Source organism: Octopus bimaculoides, chromosome 7, assembly GCF_001194135.2.
Source record: "Octopus bimaculoides isolate UCB-OBI-ISO-001 chromosome 7, ASM119413v2, whole genome shotgun sequence".
Classification (NCBI taxonomy): Eukaryota; Metazoa; Mollusca; class Cephalopoda; order Octopoda; family Octopodidae; genus Octopus; species Octopus bimaculoides.
The window spans coordinates 103,886,680-103,906,618 of record NC_068987.1 but is presented as its reverse complement, the minus strand read 5'-3'; the positions used below and the strand labels follow the sequence as shown (position 1 = coordinate 103,906,618).

General features: G+C 36.6%; 2 protein-coding genes across 2 annotated transcripts in view; one reads left to right on the top strand and one right to left on the bottom strand.

Annotated features, from left to right (window-relative positions):
* LOC106876072 (eukaryotic translation initiation factor 3 subunit B) overlaps nucleotides 1-18,705 on the bottom strand; it is a 29,362-nt gene extending 10,657 nt beyond the window's left edge. The window contains exons 1-7 of the mRNA XM_014924477.2: nucleotides 18,515-18,705; nucleotides 8,648-8,840; nucleotides 6,935-7,054; nucleotides 4,026-4,083; nucleotides 2,649-2,780; nucleotides 1,827-1,984; nucleotides 449-580 (exon numbers count right to left, since the gene is read on the bottom strand). Coding sequence (XP_014779963.1) covers nucleotides 449-580; nucleotides 1,827-1,984; nucleotides 2,649-2,780; nucleotides 4,026-4,083; nucleotides 6,935-7,054; nucleotides 8,648-8,840; nucleotides 18,515-18,662 — 941 coding nt within the window. The 5' untranslated portion in view covers nucleotides 18,663-18,705. The remainder of the gene's footprint in view (nucleotides 1-448; nucleotides 581-1,826; nucleotides 1,985-2,648; nucleotides 2,781-4,025; nucleotides 4,084-6,934; nucleotides 7,055-8,647; nucleotides 8,841-18,514) is intronic.
* A 216-nt stretch (nucleotides 18,706-18,921) lies between these two features.
* LOC106876076 (mitochondrial thiamine pyrophosphate carrier) overlaps nucleotides 18,922-19,939 on the top strand; it is a 15,707-nt gene continuing 14,689 nt past the window's right edge. Inside the window, exon 1 of the mRNA XM_014924482.2 lies at nucleotides 18,922-19,289. The gene's annotated coding sequence lies outside the window, so the exon portion shown is untranslated. The remainder of the gene's footprint in view (nucleotides 19,290-19,939) is intronic.

Below are 19,939 nucleotides of genomic sequence, written 5' to 3'. Positions count from 1 at the left end.
GTGATTCAAGAAAAGACATGCCAAAAATCTACCACCTTAAGAGTGAGAAGGGAGTGTGCAGTCAGTGAGTGCAATGCATCACACAGAGCAAACTGTTTTTAAAACATGGACACCACTGTTAAAGTGTATATACAGAACAATAAAGCAGGTTAAACAATTCTTTGAACAGCAGCTACATTCATGGCATACACCAGTTCTGTAGGAGGTATTAATCACTGTCAGACAAACCCTTTTGAAATAATGGGTTGTACAGTATGCCATCACTGGTCAGAAGCCTTTATTTGTTGCCTACAAGGTCCAAATACAATTTACTACTTCTTCCAGAGTCTTTATGGTTCAGCTACCACCCATTCTCAGTACACACACTTATAATACTGACCATCACTCACGACCAGCTGTTACTACAAGGTACTTTTACTTTTCTAACACACAGAAGAGATGAACTTACTTAAATACAGGCCAAGTTGATTGGTTTTCACAGTGGAAGCTTCTCTTCTTATGACCAGTACGGATATCCCAAATAATAATAGCTTGAGGGTCATCTTTAGTCTCCTGTAGAGGGCTGAATGACACGAGATACCTAAAAATAAAACAAAGAAGATTCATGAAAACGGTCCCAATTCATAAGCAATATAGGTGTATAATTATTGGTTACTATAAATTAAAAACACTATGTTTCTAAAGTGTTAAGGTCATACCTTTCCACATCAGGAGGTGAATCTTTTCATCAGAAACTGATTTCATGTATCTCACTTGCAATGATATACATACAGATATATATATATATATATATATATGCACACACAAACGTCATGTTAGTTCTTTGCCAGCATGGATGAGATGAATATATTATTGGTGAGCTGTTGTTTTACAACTATAAGCCCCTTCTGTCACTAATCCTTACTTGTTTTTCAGATAAGGGACTTCCATTCAAAATGTCTGCGAAGGAACAATGCTTGTAGATATCACTTTCCCATGGTGCTACTGAAACCACATTGCTGGGAAGTGAACTTCTCAACCAGTTATGCCAGTGTGCATGTGCACACACGCACAAATACACAGGCAATCGTTTTGTGTCCTTTACCATGAAAGTATGGATTGGGTAAGTCTTAGTTTCATCACTTGCTGCAGGTAGTTAATTCTGGTACAACACTTTCAGCTGGGTACCCTTCTCAATACAAATAACTTTACAGTATTATTTCAATGCATTTGATGCCAATGATGCCAGAGAAGCTCTACACTCAGCTTTTCTTCAGAGTTACAGACGTCTTAGATGGGATACCTCTGCTATGGCTAACAAAATTCTTGTCTTTTCCATGTAGTTAGTGTAGAACCCTATTTGTAAAATGTTGTATCTGTTCAGATTGCCCAACTTCCTTGAAAAGTCATCTTTGTTATGGCTGTGATTCTTGAGGGCAGCCCTTATACACTGATGCAGACAGGTTGTCTCTGATATGAACCATAGGGTGGTAATCTTAGATGGAAAACTATTACTGTGTCTGTCTTCATGATACTGAGCAGATGTGGAGAGGCCATTTGCTGAGATTTAGGGTTTCTTAATGTCATTGGGTAGAATGGGGACATAGCTAACAAGCTATCATTTAACATCCACTTCAAAACAATACCCTGCTACATGCTGCAGTCCTTCCTCATCTAGTACACCAGTAATAGAGACAACATATCTATCAAACTTTGTTTTTCATATGTCATTTTGTTTTAAGGTTGGATATCACTGATCACTTTATAGCATGGACTGGGTAAATTTATTTATTTTACCAGTACTAGATAGGTTATCAGCAACAGGTCTATTCTTAAAAATAACTTACCGTTCACAGGGAGAAAAGTCTATAAGCTGGACATCTGGGTGACTGAACTTCATTATTTGCTCAAATTTCTCTCCACCCCAAAGGGCAATACCCTTGGAATGAAAAGTAGCAAGGTAAGTTCCCTGTGGGGACCAACGTACGTAAGTTTCTGTCCACCGCTGTAAGTATACAAAAACAATTGAAAGGAACCGCTTTAAACTGTGGCTGGTGCAGTTGTTAGAATCAACAGTTGTATTAAAATTGAATATGTAAATAGATAGTCAAGGGTCAGGAATGTTAAGTGAGTTTTTGACAAACTGGTTCGTTCTCAGTACAAAGGTCAGAATAAAGAAAAGATGAATGAAGTAATATAGTGCCACATTTGAAAAAGACATGAACATCGAATGGCAAATGTCTTTGGAATCTTGAGAGAATGGAGATGATAATCCATTGAATGTGTGGATCACATTCAATGGAAAGGTGGATCACAAGTGAGTTGTCAAAATGGATGGGTATTAAAATAATTGAGAGATATGTGCAAGATGATATTTGCAATGATAATGGTGAGTATTTATAGGGGATGATAAACAAAAGATGCAAGGGAATGAGATCAGGCCTCAAGATGGTGGAACTTACAGAAAAGATGTAATAGAATAAAGAGGAATGGCAATATGCTGCTCTGCAAACTTGTCCAAGCCATGGCAATGTGGTCTGGAATGGGTCAGCAGTATGGACTTTCTAATGGAAACTTTGAGACGGAGAATAGGGAAAGCATAATACAAGCTATTTTGTGAGTGTGTGTGTGAGAGAGATAGAGATAGAAATAGAGAGAGTCCAACTTACACTTCGCTCTTCAGCTAGATTCGGTTGTCCTCCAGAACCATTGAAGAAAATGGCAGTTTTGTCACCAGCATCATAGATTACACTATATTGATCAAAGCTTTCATTGTTCAGCAACCAGGAACGGAGATTACCCTGCAATGACAAGAGAACTTATTAACCTACATTTCCAGTGGAAAGCGGACATTAAACAATGATGATGATATTTCAACACAGAAATCAATGATAACATACATGTATGTATAGTTGTGAAATCAATCTAACTTCTGTTCAGATCTTCAAGAGTCGAAGGTCATGTTGTATTTCGCATAACTGAAAATCCAAGACTTTCTTTTACAGAAATAAGACCCAATTTGAACAGTATCACCCAACACAGTCAAAGCAGGTAAGACTTGATTGTCAAATTGTATAATTGGAATAATACACAAGCCAAGATGCAGATTTATTATGAAACTTTGATTACTGACATTATCATCATCATTTAATATCTGTTTTTGATGCTGACATGGGTTGGATGGCCTGAGAGGCGCTAGCAAGGCCAGGAGCCACACCAGGTTCCACAGCTTGTTTTGGCTTGGTTTCTAATTGGATGTCCTTCCTAATGCCAACCACTTTACAGAGTGTACTAGGTGCTTTTTATGTGGCACATAACAGAGAACAGATCTTCTTCAGTACAACAGTGCACTATATATCTCGGTTCTTTGTCATGTCAGCATGCGTTGAATGGCAACTGCTACTAGTATACGCCATCTGGTTTGTTACCTGCAATGTATTTTAAATGACCACAATGACTACCACAATGCAATTGACTAACAACTGTTTGTGATTCTTCAGATACTACATATTTGCAGTATAAATCTTGCAACAATAGCTAACTACTTCAATAAGAGGAATCTGTGGTCAGCAACAGTTGAAACTAGACAAATCTTCCTCAAATCACACCCTATCACCGTACCACATTAGATAATATATGTCGGAATAAAAGACTGGACGGTAATGGTTGGAGTAGTTTTGGCCAGAACTGACCTACAGCTAAACAACTCACTAGTACATCAAATAACCATTCAAAATGCTGGTGAGCCAATCAAGAAGATTCTCCATGGCTACCTAAACTGTTAGAATCAGCAAAACACTAGTTTTTAAAAAGCAAAAACACTATCCTTGATATATCTAAAGACAAGTTGGTTATGGCCAGAATACTTCTGCTTTATCAGAGCTGACCAGGAACTGAACAACAGCAACAATTCTGTATTTAAGAATTGAGAGTTAAATCGGAAGGAGGAAAAATGTGAATAATAAAATAGGATAAATATAATTATAGAAACATGTACAGAACACACAATACATACATGTAACAGTTATATACATAATTGGTCTTACCATGTCTTTATATGGTTTAGGCTGAGGCGGTTCCCACTCCTTGGGCATATTTTCATATCTAGAAAAAGAAAACACAAAACAAACTATCAACTGTTTAGAGAAATAATTACAGAAGTGGTTTACTCTCACTTCTAGTCTCCCTAGAAACACAGATGTGGCTATAGCCATCACAGAATCTATGCAGAGGCTTTTACTAAAGCACAACAGAGCTTAAGCTAAGTTTTACAGCCTCAGCATGTGTGCATTGGACAGTACCAGCCGAGAATGTAAGCAATCACATGGTACCATCAACGTCACCATTACAACCCTTTAGTGTTCAGACTGGTCAAAACTGGCCGAAAATAATTCCCCTTTATTTGTTTGAACCAGCCAAATCTGTCCATATCTGATTACTCTATGAAATCATTGTGTCCGCTGCAAAAAAGAAAAAACTCTGAAGGGATATCAGGTTGAGACCTTATATATGAGGTCGTTTTGCAAAGTGCCCTTATGTAAAGGGTGCTTTGGATAGTTCCACGATAGAAATATAGCATAACTATATTTTGTTGTTTGATAGTAATACTATGATATATTCCTTTCATTTTATTACAAATAATGTGAAAGTGAGAAATACATATTGATTTTCAGTAGGTTACACACCTGTATTCACCTTTGTCTCACCTGTTAATGAACTCTGTTTATTAGATGCATTCTGTTATGTAAATGTATTCATGAAATTGTATAAGAGTACATAGCCAATGATATATTGACTAGTAAAAGAGTTTTGTACTTATTTTCAGTGAAAATGTTTAAATGAAATATAAAGAAAGATTAAAATCTTGTACCGATTATATCTGTATTTTAATTAATTCGAATTATTGTACCTCATCTTGAAAAGTGGCAAAATTGTTGGCAGTTGACATCTGGGATAATTTTAGTAACAAATCAAACAGTTAAGATGCATTAAGAATTTCAATGTTAGCATTTATCCATAATGTTACTGCTTTTACACCTGTTAATTAAATTTACCTGCCCATAAAAGTCAAATTTAATCAGAAAATCAGCTAAAATTACATAACTATAAACCACTGGTATATAAGCAACCACTGACAAAATTTCAAATCTGTATGTAAAAAAATTAACAAAATTACAAGCAAATATTGCGGACACCCCTCTTGAACCTGAATAATTCAAAATAACATGAATAAGCACTATATTCGACTGATTAATCTGAATACTAAAGGGTTAATGTTTACTTTTTTTATGCTTGCATGGGTGAGATAGGGGTACACTGGAGCAGAGATTTTATGGTTGGATGACATTCTTGTTGATCCCACCTGTGTTTCCAAGTGAAGTATTAATATCCCAGTCTAATGAACAACATCCTGGATACATTGCACCAACTGAATGAGCTTTTTGTTTACAAAGATTGTGCAATATATCAAGAAGCCTGAAAATGCTTCAGTGATGGACAGCGTGGTGGAAATATGAACACACATTAACCCATTGGCATTCAAATTACTGTCAAATTCAATACTTATTCCATTCACATTGTTTTGAAGTAATCATGCATTAATGCATTATCTTATTGGTTTGAGATTCTGAAGATGTGATTGCTTATGATTTGAATGACATTGTCAGATGGGTGAGAGACTAGATCTGGCCAGTTTAAACACTTCTTACAGTTTCTATTAGCTAAATTTACTCACAAGGCTCCATAACCCAGGGCTACAGAAGAAACTACTTGCTTGATATACATCATGGAATTGAACCTGAAACCACACCCACACACAAGTGCTATCACAGCTGCAACAGGCACTGGGTTGGCTGTGTGGTTGAGAAGTTAGCTTCCAAACCATGCAGTTCCAGGTTCAGTCTCACTGCATGGCACTTTGGGCAAATGTCTTCTGCTATAGACAAGGGATGATCAAAAGCTGGCATAAAGAAAATTAAAGACTGTCACATGTATGTTTTGTGTATGTTTGCATCTGCAATTGCTTGTAAGATCGTGTGATGGGTGGTAGTGCTGTCAGCTTCTATCCTTCAATGAATTGTCCAGGCATTTTGTGCTTTTGAAGCTGAGTGGAATAAATGATCCCTTACTTGAAAAACACGTAGGGGTCAGGAAGCACATGCAATAGGAAAACCAATGCTTAAAATAACTTTTGTTCAACCCATGCAAGCATGGAAAAACAGATGTAAAGCAACTAACAATTTACACACATTTATTTCAATAGTCTGTTTTTTTATGGCATGTTTGAGCATCTGCACCTAAAGACTTCTCCAAGGGGCTTCCAAATGGACTCAGAAGCACACAAGTACCAGATGGTGTGTTAATCTGTGCAAGGGATAAGGTCTACCTCACTGGAACAGGAACAATTCCTCAAAAGGTCTTACAGATAGTTTCCTTCTAAATTTCATTCACAAGTCTTTAGTTGACCTAAGGTTATGATGTGGAAGATGCTTGCCCAAGACATTGTGTAGTGAGAATAGACTCAAGATTACACAGATGTAAAGCAAACTTCTTAAAAAACAACAATGCCTGCAACCTGTATTTAATTATACACAGAACAAAAACATTGATCAAGGTAAGAATTAATGAGTTAGGAAGAATGTTATATTGTGTAATATAACATTCTTCGTGCAAAAATTATGTCAGACTAGTTCTGGTTACAGAAAATCTATAGATTCCAAGAAAACTATCCAGTAACATTGTATAGAAATTAAGGTTTTCTTGTTCACAGAAAGCAGTGTTATTTAACGTGTGTGTGTAAACGCACACATTAACTGACAAACTTATCGACCATATAGTCAAACACCGTTTACCCCATCTCCCACAAATCAACTTTGTCCTAGTAAGATACAATAGAAACACTTGTACAGTACCTCTAGTTTGTTCTAGTAGCAATAGAATAAGACAAGAAACTTACTTGAGGAAGTCTGAAAACAGGTTAACTTGCAACATATGCTGCTTGTCCATCTTGTGGTTGTTTGCCAGTTTCACAGCCTCAAGTGCATGCTCAGGGCAAGTGTATTCAAGAAACACATAGCTGAAATAAAAAACGATAGATAATAAGTAAATACACAAAGAAAACGTGCAAAAATTATGGCCAGAATTCCATAGCATTTTGAACCAATTGCTATTTTTTCTTAACTCTTTAGCATTCAGATTATACTGTAAAATGTATTATTTATTCATATTGTTTTGACTTAACCATGCATTATCTTATAGTTTCATGATTTCAATGATGCGATTGTTTCTTTTCAGAATCACATTGTAATTTAGGTGCAAGAGGCCAGGGCAGGCTGGTTTAAACATAAAACAGGCAAGAATATTTAGGCTGGAAATGGCTGGTTTAAATGCTAAAGGGTTAACCTCCAGAATATAAAAACAGGTCTAACCAGTCAAAAGTACGCATCAATCAACAGCCATCATAATATAAGTGCACACAGTACCAAAGCAACTCTAACCAGTCAATAGTTATTCTATATATGACTGAATCATTCTTGTCCAGGATATAGGGAGAGACTGCTAAACACAATCACACTATGACATTCTAAGAGGCAGATGTGAAAATAAAAATTAAAAAAAAAAAAAAAGTAAATACCAATAGTTGTATAAAATACAGATGGCTTTGTAAAAATTATTGCAACAAATGGCCAAAGAATGAATAAAAAGATATGGACATTTTGACAAATTTAGCAGTTAATCTATCAATTTTAGAAGAGTGGAAGCTAGTTTTGGCAGGAAAATTATGAAATCATTAATGATTACACAGAACTGTCATGTACACCACATCATAAATTGCTGCTTTATAGACTACAGTGTTATAAGATTAACTGACAGAAGCAAAACAGTTTATAGCTATAAACAGCAAGACTAGAGAAATCAAAGACAACTGTGCTGTTTCAACACCTGCACTAAATGAACTGGATCATTGATTTGTTAAGAACTTGCAGCCACATTGTAGCAGTAGGCACTTGTGAAACATTCAGTACCGGCCATATCCAAAGATATTCATGACAATGGCAACTCTCTTATATTCAGACATAATGTAACTACTATTTAATATGTCCTTCCTTCCCTTTTTATTATTACATTAGATTATGATTTGGGTTCTATTCCTAGCATCTTAAGCCATTACATAACGGCTCACTTTAGCAAATAAGTAGTTCATATTTGACCCAAGTAAGTTCCTTATTGAGCAACCAAAACGTTTTCTGGCTGCAATCAGTCTTTTCAGCTGCCATAGAATTTCTTTATCCAAGGGCAAATATCACATCAATTTTTGCTCAGACAGCAACAAGCAAAGATGTAGAATGCCAACATTTGGACTAACACACACACAAGCTTCCAGACAGTTTCAGCCTACACGTTTTACACACAACTTGGTCAGCCTGAAGATGAAGATACTTGTCCAAGGTGTCACAGAGACGAAATTCAAAACAATGCGATTACAAAGAAAAATCCATACAATCACACATGTACCTTCTTTCCTGCTTCTATAGAACATATGGGAAAACTGTATAGTCACCTAAAATGAAGGGACAGTGAATGGACAGAAAAAAGATGTGATGAAAACAAAACCAAAGAAAGCAACCCTGACTATATGAATCTGTAAACAGCAACATTTAATACTCACCCCTTGTTTTCGCCATTTTCCATTGGATAATGTTCGGTTCTGATCTTGCCAAAGCGTTGGAAAAACTTTCTGATAACATTCTGTAGTTTCTCAAACCTCTCAGGGCCGACAATTGGAACATTGTCAACAACAACAACAGAATCAAAGCCATCATATTCTGTTGGTTTTTCCTTCAGCAGGTCTCCAATTAGTTCTGAGATAAGTATAAAAAAAAAAAGAACACATTTAGCTGAATGAACAAAAAATTTTAAGAACCAATATTTTATCTAAATTTGTTTTAGCTGCTATACTAAATCAGCACAGGTAGGAATCAATAAATGCCTCGAACTTGTCAAAATTCTTGATGCTGATATACTTTTAGAAAGAGCTGCTGGTTCCAGGATTAATTTCATTTTATATAACATGGACATGTGATTACGAATTTCACTTCAGAAAGTAGTTCCACATCCAGTCCTATTGTATGGCACTTTAAGCAAGTCCCTTCTGCTGTGGCCTTTGATAAACCAATGCCTCACATAGAACTTGGCAGACAAAAACTGCAGAAGCCTGTTCATAATCGTCATTTTAATGCAATGTTTCTCAAACTTTTTTTGTCCCACAACCCACAGCTATTAAGAAGAAAAAAAAAAGGCAGCCCACATATTCATTAGAAGTTTTAACAAAAACGCTATCGCAAGTTGTATTCACTTGTTACTTACACTCTATTCTGAAGTAACCTACATTACACCAAAATACTGCAAAGCCCCACCCACCTTGAGGAACACTTTATTTTAACACAGACATTTTCCACGCTGGCACAAGTTGGACTATACTTTTTGATACAATATTTTATGGCTAGATGCTCTTCCTGGCACTAATCCATACCTGTTTATCAATTAAGAGATTTTTTTTTTTATTCCACTGGTCATCACAGGTTAAATTATATTGCATACTGGTGAAATATTTGCATACACACTATGAGCTTCTGTATAGGTTCCATTTACAGTTTCACTCCTAAGTTTATTGGTCATCTTGAGCCTATAAAAGACACTTGGCCATGATAGTGGGCCTTGGAATAGGCCAAGTGGTTACAAAGTGAATTTCATTACCACACAGCTATGCCTGTACCTGTGTGAATATGCCCTAGTTATGTGTAACCAATGTTTTAAATTAAATAGGTTGCATCTGTACATACAATGGTTGGCACCAGCTGTAAAACACTGCTTCCAAAAAGACCTGTTAAGAGGCATAGTGGTTGGGTTTCTTTCAAGCATTGGGCCTGACGGAGGCAAAGTGGCTGAGTTCCTTTTGAGCATTGGGCCTGACGGAGGCAAAGTGGCTGAGTTCCTTTTGAGCATTGGGCCTCATGGAGGTGAGGTGGCCGAGTTCCTTTTGAGTGTTGGGCCCCATGGAAGCAATGACTAAGACCTTTGGAATTATGTTGTACTTGAGAAGAAGACCCATCAAGCTGAGCAAAATCAGTCACGGCAGATACTGGTGTCACACGAATGGAACCTGTAATGGTAGCACGTAAAAGCACCCATTACACTCTTGGAGTGGTTGGCATTAGGAAGGGTATCCAACCATAGAAAACCATGCCAAATCAGACTGGAGCCTGGCGCAGCCTTCCAGGATGCCAGCCCAGTCAAACTGTCCAACCCATGCCAGCATGGACAACAGACGCATGATGATGATGTAGGCGCACACACATTTTGAACTAATTGCTATTTTTTATTAACCCTTTAGCATTTAGATTATACTGTAAAATGTATTATTTATTCATATTGTTTTGACTTAACCATGCATTATCTTATAGTTTCATGATTTCAATGATGCGATTGTTTTCAGAATCACATTGTAATTTAGGTGCAAGAGGCCAGGGCAGGCTGGTTTAAACATAAAACAGGCAAGAATATTTAGGCTTGAAATGGCTGGTTTAAATGCTAAAGGGTTAACCTCCAGAATATAAAAACAGGTCTAACCAGTCAAAAGTATGCATCAATCAACAGCCATCATAATATAAGTGCACACAGTACCAAAGCAACTCTAACCAGTCAATAGTTATTCTATATATGACTGAAGCATACATGTCCAGGATATAGGGAGAGACTGCTAAACACAATCACACTATGACATTCTAAGAGGCAGATATGAATTAAAAAAAAAAAAAATAAAATTAAAAAAAGTTCTGCATAAAACACAGCCAGTCAATAAAATAAGTACCTGACTGAAATGTAATTAATTAAACTATTGAAGGTGATCCTTCAGCAAGACCATAGCCCCAAGACAAAGTAGTAAAAGAATAAACATTTCATATTGTGGGCAAATAAACATTGCTGGTTACAAGTTTCCAATGACCCAGTCAATAGTTCAGTGCATTTTATGCTAAGTTAGGAAGGGCATCCAGCCATAAAAACCATGCCCAAACCGACACAGTAGCTTAGTGTAGTCTTCTACCTGGCTGGCTCCTGTCAACCCACGCCAGCATGGAAGACAGACATGAAATGATGATGAATTACTGACAAAGAACTGTCTTCAGCAGCTGCACTAGGAAACTGATGGTAACAGTTCTGCTTGAAATGAACCAAAACAGTGATTGTATCACATAATCAAAGCTCTCCAGAGTAAGATGTCAAGAGATGTGAATTACTGAACACCAGCTTACAAGAGGGAAGGCTAAATGCTTAAAGTGAACCTGGTGCAGATCAATCAGCACTAGTTGACCTAAGACAAGATTTAACTTATTTATAAGGAGTGAGAAAGAAGTGGAGGTTATTAGCTATGGTCTTTATGAAAATATACTTATGTCATACAAGAGATAAAGAGGATTAAATAACAAGTCAGTAAAGAAACCTCTACATCATTGGAGAGCTACTAGAAATATCAACTCTCAACAAACTATATTCTACTACCTAGCTTCAAAAAGGACACAGATAACGGTAAACACACTATAAAAGATAGAATAGTCAGAGAATGTCTAATCATAAGATATGCATGAGTCAGGCCTTACTTAAGATTAAAGAAAAACCCACCACCAGTGATAAGTAAATGGTGGAGCCTCTGTGTAGCTACTTACAATTGCTATCCACTTACCCTTTTCATAAGAAAAGAATACATTGAATATTTTAGTCCTATGTATACTATGTCTGCATAAAAAGATGGAATGATCATGGCAGGTGCATATTTGATTACAGGTCTCCTGAGCCAGAGATAACCCAGACTCAACAGTAACACAATACCACCATCAATTCTATTGTTCTAGCTGTGAACATCTTTATTTGGACTACATAATTACATGATCCAATGTGTCCTCCTCTTTATAAGACAGCAGGATTTATGGGAGATTAGGCTATTTCTAGGCAGATTGAGAAATAAATGACTTTTCATGGTCACTGGATCCGCTAAGAATAGCAGTCGGAGCATCAGCAAATCACACTATCATCTTAAATAAAAGAGGAAACATTGAGTTGTCCTAGATTAGTGATTCTCAATCAAAGTCAATAGGGCACATGGAGGTTTGGGTTGATCTCCATATAAGGTCTTATTGTTGAAAATTATGTGTATTAAATTGCTTATACTTCTACAATACACAAACTATTTTAATATTTTTATACCATTCCTAGAATATATTTAAATATAAAAGTACTGGAAGATTTTTTTGTATACACCAAATGACAATGGCAGTCCAGTAGAGTAAAACAGGAATCAACGGGGCCCATAAGCAAAAAACAGTTGAGAATCATCATCCTAGACACTTTATATCTTAGGAAGAAAAAGTTCTCAACTGGAATGTCAGATTGTGGCATTCCTTTGACACTAAGGGCATCCAGCCCCCAAAAAACCATGCCAAAGCTGATGTTAGAGTTTAATGCAGCTATGAGGCTCACTGGTTTCCAACTCATGCCAGCATGGAAAATTGACATTAAATTAAAATGATAATTCTGTTCTAAAGGACCTTTGTTTTGACATAAGGAGAGAAGGCTGCACTAGATTAGAGCAACATGAAATGAAATGCCTTGCTCAAGGATACAAGATACCACCTAGGCATGAAATTGAACCCACAACCTAATGACTGTGAGCCCTAACACCTTAACTACTCAACTACACAAAAAACCTCCCACGACTGTAGTAAGCAAATTTACAAAACTAGTCAAGCTAGATTGGCAAAAACCTAAACACAGATTTGAATAAAAGTAATTTACTGTTGTCAATGAACCCAAAATTGGAAGCTCTGTTCAGACAGATCTATCTTGAAAGATGTTCCAGTTATGGCCATCCTATCTTATTTTCAGGCAGTTTAACCAAGATTTGCATTATCCATTAAGTCCCACCTCTTCAAGATGGTTGGGTGTGGTGTTTGAGGATAATTTGGATGCTATTTTGAGCAAGTCAAGCAACCACTTAGAGACTGAGGAAGAATAAGAAATAAGTGAATGTGAGCTTGATTCAACTTACACGGAATGGACAAACAGAAGATATAGCGAGGTGTTTATAGGGGTAGCTGCTTGGTTGATATGTTGCAACCATAGCACTACAGTACTGTGGTAGTAAAGCTGAGATTACATCTATCATAAAATTATTAAACTCATAAACTAACTGCTTCCCTCAGCTCACAAAGAAAGAAAGATCTTAAGCTAGTGCTTATATCTAATTTCATGGAAATATGCCATCTCAGGTAATATTCTCTGATGATCTAGTACATATTTCCCTCAAAAGTGTTTCTCAAGGTGTGTGTGTGTGTGTGTGTGTGTGGTACATGACCTACTTGTAGGGCATGGTAATATTTTGGTGGGGCGTAGGGCTTCAGAACAAGGTGAAATGCATATAATACTTGCAGTAAATTCATAAATAAAACTTCTTTTGAATTGATATATTTGTTTCGCTGAAACTGAGACTTTGTCTCATGATGGGTTCCAAAATTATGTGAAACTACTTACGATCAAACTTTCAGTTTAGTTAAAAAAAAAAAATGCCATATATTCTACATGTATCACGCACTCCTTTCTCATTTGTCTGACAAAACAATGTGTGTTTGTGTGTGTATATGTATATATATAAATATACAGACACGCACACTGACTATTCATGGGAGGGGTGCATCATTTTTGCAAAAATTGAAGTGAGACATAGAAACACTGATTGAAAAGCAATAAATACTGTCAACTCACAATAGAGTTCAGTTCCTTAACTATTTATATTACATACTAGTCTTAAAAAAATGGTAAATTAGAAATTTAAAAAAAAAAAAAAAAATCTGGTTGAAATGGCAGTGCCACTAAATAAAACTAAGGTTCTGGGCCGACTACGCCACCAGGTAATTGCCTCCTAAAAAAGTTTAAGTAGGCTAGAGCAGTGGTCCTGAGGAAAATGTCAAAGGAGTTGGGGAGTTGTCCTTGAATCCCTAAATAGTGGTTGGCACTAACAGCTAAGGCTAGATTAGAGGAGTCACTGAACAAGAAATGCAGGTGACACAGATCAATCTATACACAAAAATATGTGGGAGTCTGAGGCGTTAAACAAAAAAGTGGCACAGAATACATAATGAAACAAAGGCTGAAAAAAATTTGCCAGAAATAACCAAAAATCTACATTTTACCTAAGGAAGAAAAAGAAAATAGAAAAAGAGCAATCACTAAATATACCACTGAACAATGCAGAAGTATTTTCACACTGACATGACATGTTGAAATAATTGGCAGCCTAATGAAAACAAGTTAATTCACAAATAAACTCTATACATACACTTGGTACTAGAGAACCAAAGTAAAAGTTGAAGAGAGTAGTTTCAGCTAAGGACTGCCTCACTCTCACCACTTGTACACGCAAAAGAATTCAGATACAAGAGAAAATTAACATATGGCACAAGCCAAGTGAGATAGCTATCCGTCTCCACCAAAGGTGAAGATACCGTTTATTCCCCAGCACTCAAATTTGAAGCAATTAGGTTTTAGATGGGGGGGGGGGGGTTTAAAGCAAAAAAAAACAAAAACAAAAAAACTTTAGACCATAAGACAAAAACAATTCAATATAATTGCATATCTGTTTGAAAAAAAATAATGAGTCATTATTTTTCTCAACAACATATACAACACAAATTACACACTTTCAATGCTGAAAGATTCCCTGTATCAGATCTACATGGTTGCTTGACATGCTAGAAATACCATTCAAATCTCCTTCAAAGCATACCTTGTTGTCTTAATGCATTAGACAATACAGTACTTGATAAAACAGGATGGCTTTGTCTGGAATGCATGTGAGGTTTGGTTTGTTTTGACAAGAGGCTAAACAGTGTAACATATGGCATACGACAAAATTAAACAGTTTGTTCCTCTATTTCTGTTGAAATACACTGCCTTTTTCTCAATGAAGAATTTAGTGAAATAACTTTTACCAGCATTTGGAACATAAATATTTTGATGGAAGGTTTTATATCAGAGCACTTTAATAAAGAAAAGTTTGTATTATGGAACCAGGAGTAGCCTGGCCATCAGGAAAAGCAGTTTGACACTTCAGACTAAGTCAATCATAAGTAACAAATTAGGTGCAAAAGCCAAAAATTCAGTTACATGTCTTAACTGGACCTTCAGATGGACAGGTAAACCAGAATTTATTTGTCACCAGACATATGGTTAGCCTTACAACATAACAGAACCTCAATATAACTGTCTGCTCTGCTAGAAATAGCAACTTAGCCCCTTAAATTACACATCAGACTTATACATGCATATCTATGCATCTTCCTCTCTCTCTCTCTCTCTCTATATATATATAGATATATATATATATAGAGAGAGAGGAGTACCCCTCGTTAAGTAATTATTACTTCCAAAGTTCTGCTAGTTAGAGATCCTCAAGCTAACACCTGCTTAGTAAGCAAGAGAGAGAAGCCGGTGTAGATGTGAAGTTATATACATGAATAAATATAACACCTTTGTGACATGACCAAGTAGTTTCAACGTTTACGAAACTAGAAACAGCAGGTGGAAATGAGAAATTTAAACATCGCATTGTTGTTCTTTCTGTAATGACCGGTTAAAATTATATAAAAACTGAATTATCGAGAGAAGAGAAAACAGGAAGAAGAAAAAAGCTCATTTATGTCAGAAATCAGAGTGAGAAGATATAATAATATAAAGGATTTTAAGTTACCATCACATTATTGTTTAAATTATAACTTTGAAGTAGACCTGTAACTGCGACTCGACATATGTTAGCCTTACGAGTCAACGACAAAACTTCAATATGATCGCTCGTCCTATAAGAAATAGCAGCTAAATCTCCCTCAAACTATACACATAAAAAAAAACCTGGATAAAATGATGGGCCGTGTAGGCGTTCTTAGAACGAAGTCATTTAGTATGTTCTGTAACACGAGTGTCGGTTACATTAATTACTATCCACTCTCGTCTACCTCTATTGCCACACTGGTCATTAATTATGAGACCATACGATGACACAACATAGCCGTCTTCTAAATTTCTCCCCACTACCATTAACGGCCACATCCCAACTTCTGCTGATGGTGATACCATATGCCAACTTTAACTGCTAGTTGGTTAAAGTTATCAAATTGTACGAAATCAGGTATAAAACAAAAGGGACTGTATAAAACATTCTACACTCACAAATAAATCTTTTTACCTAAGTGACCACTAGGATAAATTAAACAGAGTTAATTACTGTTTTATGGTACATTTTATAGACATAAAACAGCACTAGAAAGTTTGCAGATATTCGAGGATTCCGCACGTTTTAACTTCACGAAGCCACCACTCCAGTCCGTGATTACTAAGACTAATAAATTTGACTTAGTCTTTTATAGTATATTCTATAAACAATTAAACACTTTAGAATTTTTGTGGATATCAGAGGAATCCGGCACGTCGTTTCTAAACGATCTCTTGTCTTGCACAGGAGGTTATGTACGTATTCGACAACCTTACCCGAATCAATTTTATCATCAACCACATATAGCAGTTACAAGTAGCCGAGATGGCGAAAATGAGTCAATGAGAAGGCCACAGAAGAGCGACAAAAATTTGATACTTCACAAAAGAATCTATTATTGAAGAATACGCGATGTGAACACAATAGCTTTTGTGTGCTCTTATATACCTAACGTGGCTCTTCTAGGATGTAGTTGTTTCAGATCAAATCACTTATCGGACTAGTACAATTCGAAAACATACAATAATAATAAATTTCTACTTTTAGTTTAAGATCGGTAATTTTTGAGGGATGGGGAAGTCGATTAAATCGCCCCAAGTATTCGGTTTTAGTTGAAGGCGAGATAAGAGTTGATGGCCTGTTAAACGAAGCCTATTACCATCATAAAGTTAACCTTCGAGGAACTATAAAAGCCAGGGATAAAAAGGTTCAATGTTAAGAAATTCCCTTAACCTTCGGTCTCCTGGACCTGTCAGTAATCTATCACGGATGGTTAAATTTCAGTGCTACTATGCCTAGATACGTTGATATACCGACAGTTGAGAGTGGAATATTTTGCAGGGAGCACCAGTGATGACAGAGTTGGATTCTAATCTTTAACATAGAGATTATTTTATATCTAAATCAAGACTAAGGGAATCAGATATAAGCCGCTAAAAATTACGAAGGTACCATACCTTTCACAAGTTGGTCGAGGAAAGTCGGCCGTGTACTAACAGGTTAGCTAGTACGTCAGGACCAAAGAAATATCAACGACCCCCCTTACATTAGATTGAGATGCGAGCTACCATGGTAAACTATTTCACATACTGATTTCTACAAGGCTTTCGACCAGTGCAGCTACACACACACATGAGCCACTGAGGGAGCTTTGACGCAGTTGTTCGCCTTCTAGAATAGTAGTTAATTCTTCTACAAATTACACATTACTACTTCAAAGTAATATTAGATAATGTGTTAATAAATTCTTTTATAATAGAAACTCACTTCAGAGTAATGTCTAAGAATGACAAACGACTAATCTTAAGAGGGAGTGGAGAGTCAATTGAATCAATACCCTCAATATATTATTGATACTTTATTAGATTAACATAGGGGTACTATTCTTCTTGAATAGTACCTAACATAGGGACAATGCTAAGAATATTGAGGCCGAAAGACGGTTTCACTGGACTAGAAACTGACGCATTATATGGTCTACTTGTATAAATTTTTTCAATCCCAGAAGGATTTGAACTTAGATCGTAAATAAACGCAAGGAATCTAGTCCAACGCTCTACCGATTGTACCATCCACCAGCTTTTAATGATGGTTTCAAGTAAAAGCGTAACGAATAAAATAGAAGCAGCGACACGTGATGTGAATTTCATAAGAATGGACACAACTTAGACGGAGCACCCATAGTTCAGGGAATCGTTTCCAGGACATCACTGGTACTTGATGTTGTCCATTTCTCTCTCTCGTAACTCGAAGACCGGTTTTGAGCTTAATATATTCTGTCGAGTTTGCTTCTTTCAACCCACATGCAGACACTTGTCGCCTGCCATGAAAACCAGCTGACATGTAGACAGTGTTGGAGGAAGTGAGACATTCTAGTCCTATGATTCGAGAAGTATATTGAACATACACACACAGATATAGATGTATATATCCCAATATATATATATATATATACATGGATGAATACAGAATATAAATCCAACTTGGGTTTATAAATAAATACATACGATATACTTTTAAGATAAACGAAATAGGCATATAGGTATAAAATATGGAGGGAAAGAGAGAGTTGATAGACTAAGAGATCAAGGAAAAGAAATGAGGAGAGAGACAGTAGAGAAAGTGAGGGGGGAGTGCGACGAAACTCATCCCACTCCTCCCGCCATTGCAACAAGCCGGAGTAGGAGACTGGATGGGGGAAATAACTACAGATATCACCTTCTTCAGTAATGTCATCTACAAATCCCTCCGGGTCACTGAAATTAGGTTCTTCTTCGGCATCATCTTCGATACCATTCTGCAAGGTTTTCTCTGCCTTTTTCTTATTTTTCTTCAATTCCGAACCATCGTTGTCGGCCGCCATCATTGAAGACCTCGTGTGCTACGAGTCGAAAGGGCGCACGCGTCAAGCACGCTTCCGGTCCTTAACTTCGTTCGGCTTCGTACAAATCCGTTCGACTCGGATTAAAAGTAAATTTTAAAGAATTTATTATTATTCTCATTATTATCAGTCTTCTTTTTCCAATATATTTTAAGTTTATTCATTTAGATCAAAGTTAAGTATGAAATTAAAAAAAAAAGTTGTAATCGCTTTGCTTCAACTTTAGTTACAGCGTGAAAGTACGGAAGAGCAAAACGAAACAAATAATTTTGTAACCTTTCGAAAGTATTGAGTAAACTGTAACTTAAAAAAAAAAAATCAATGATGATCAGATTTCGAATTCAGACATGATATGGCGTGAACTTTCTATTTATTTCGTTTGGTGTTTATATCTTAATTTTCCTAATTCGATCATTATATTTGTCGATTAATAATGTGAAAGAATTATAACAAGTGAAAACACAACCTCTGAATTTTGACCCTCGCAATCCTCCGTAAATTACATATATATATTGCGTGAATGTGCAATGACAGTACGCAGAGGTGACATGTGCTAAGAGGGTATTACTTCGGGTTGGCTAATAGTACAGATGAACCAGGAAGTGGCTGAAGGTAAATTATTATATATTCTCTTACGTTGTGATTGATTTGTAACTTTGACACTTGATCCCGCGTTTGAGATAGGGGTAGAGTCGATTAAATAGTAATATTTGGCTGGTACATCATTTTTTTTTCCTTAGTAGCAAATCATTGAAATTACATTCTCAGAGACGTCATCCGCATGGAAAACCAACGTCTAAGAGACTCAATCAAAACAATGGAAGTAACGTATTTAATCATAACTATTTACTGATGTACGATGCGCTGCACTGGTCCTTCCACGGCAGAGGAAAAGTCACGCTGTAGTCAAAGCTTCACCTTGTAACATAGTACCAAGATCGTTTCAGATTGAAACCTACACGAATGGACCCTCCTACGCAGAATTGGGCTGGTCAAGAGCGGGTTCGATCCTCCACAATAATCTTATAATAACTCTAGTCATCAACAGCAGTTTTCCTCATTTTAGCGGAAGAAGGCAGCACTAAGTGGACAGGTATGGATTAATTCTCAATGAACCGGGTACCTGGTATTCTACGGTACTACTAAAGCAGCGCGGACCCGAACGCGCAGTCGCGCGTCCGCGCTAGCTAGTCGTGAGTGGTCGATCCTAATCCTAACCCTAACCCTAAACACGTATTCATTTGCACACGCGGGTTAGGGTT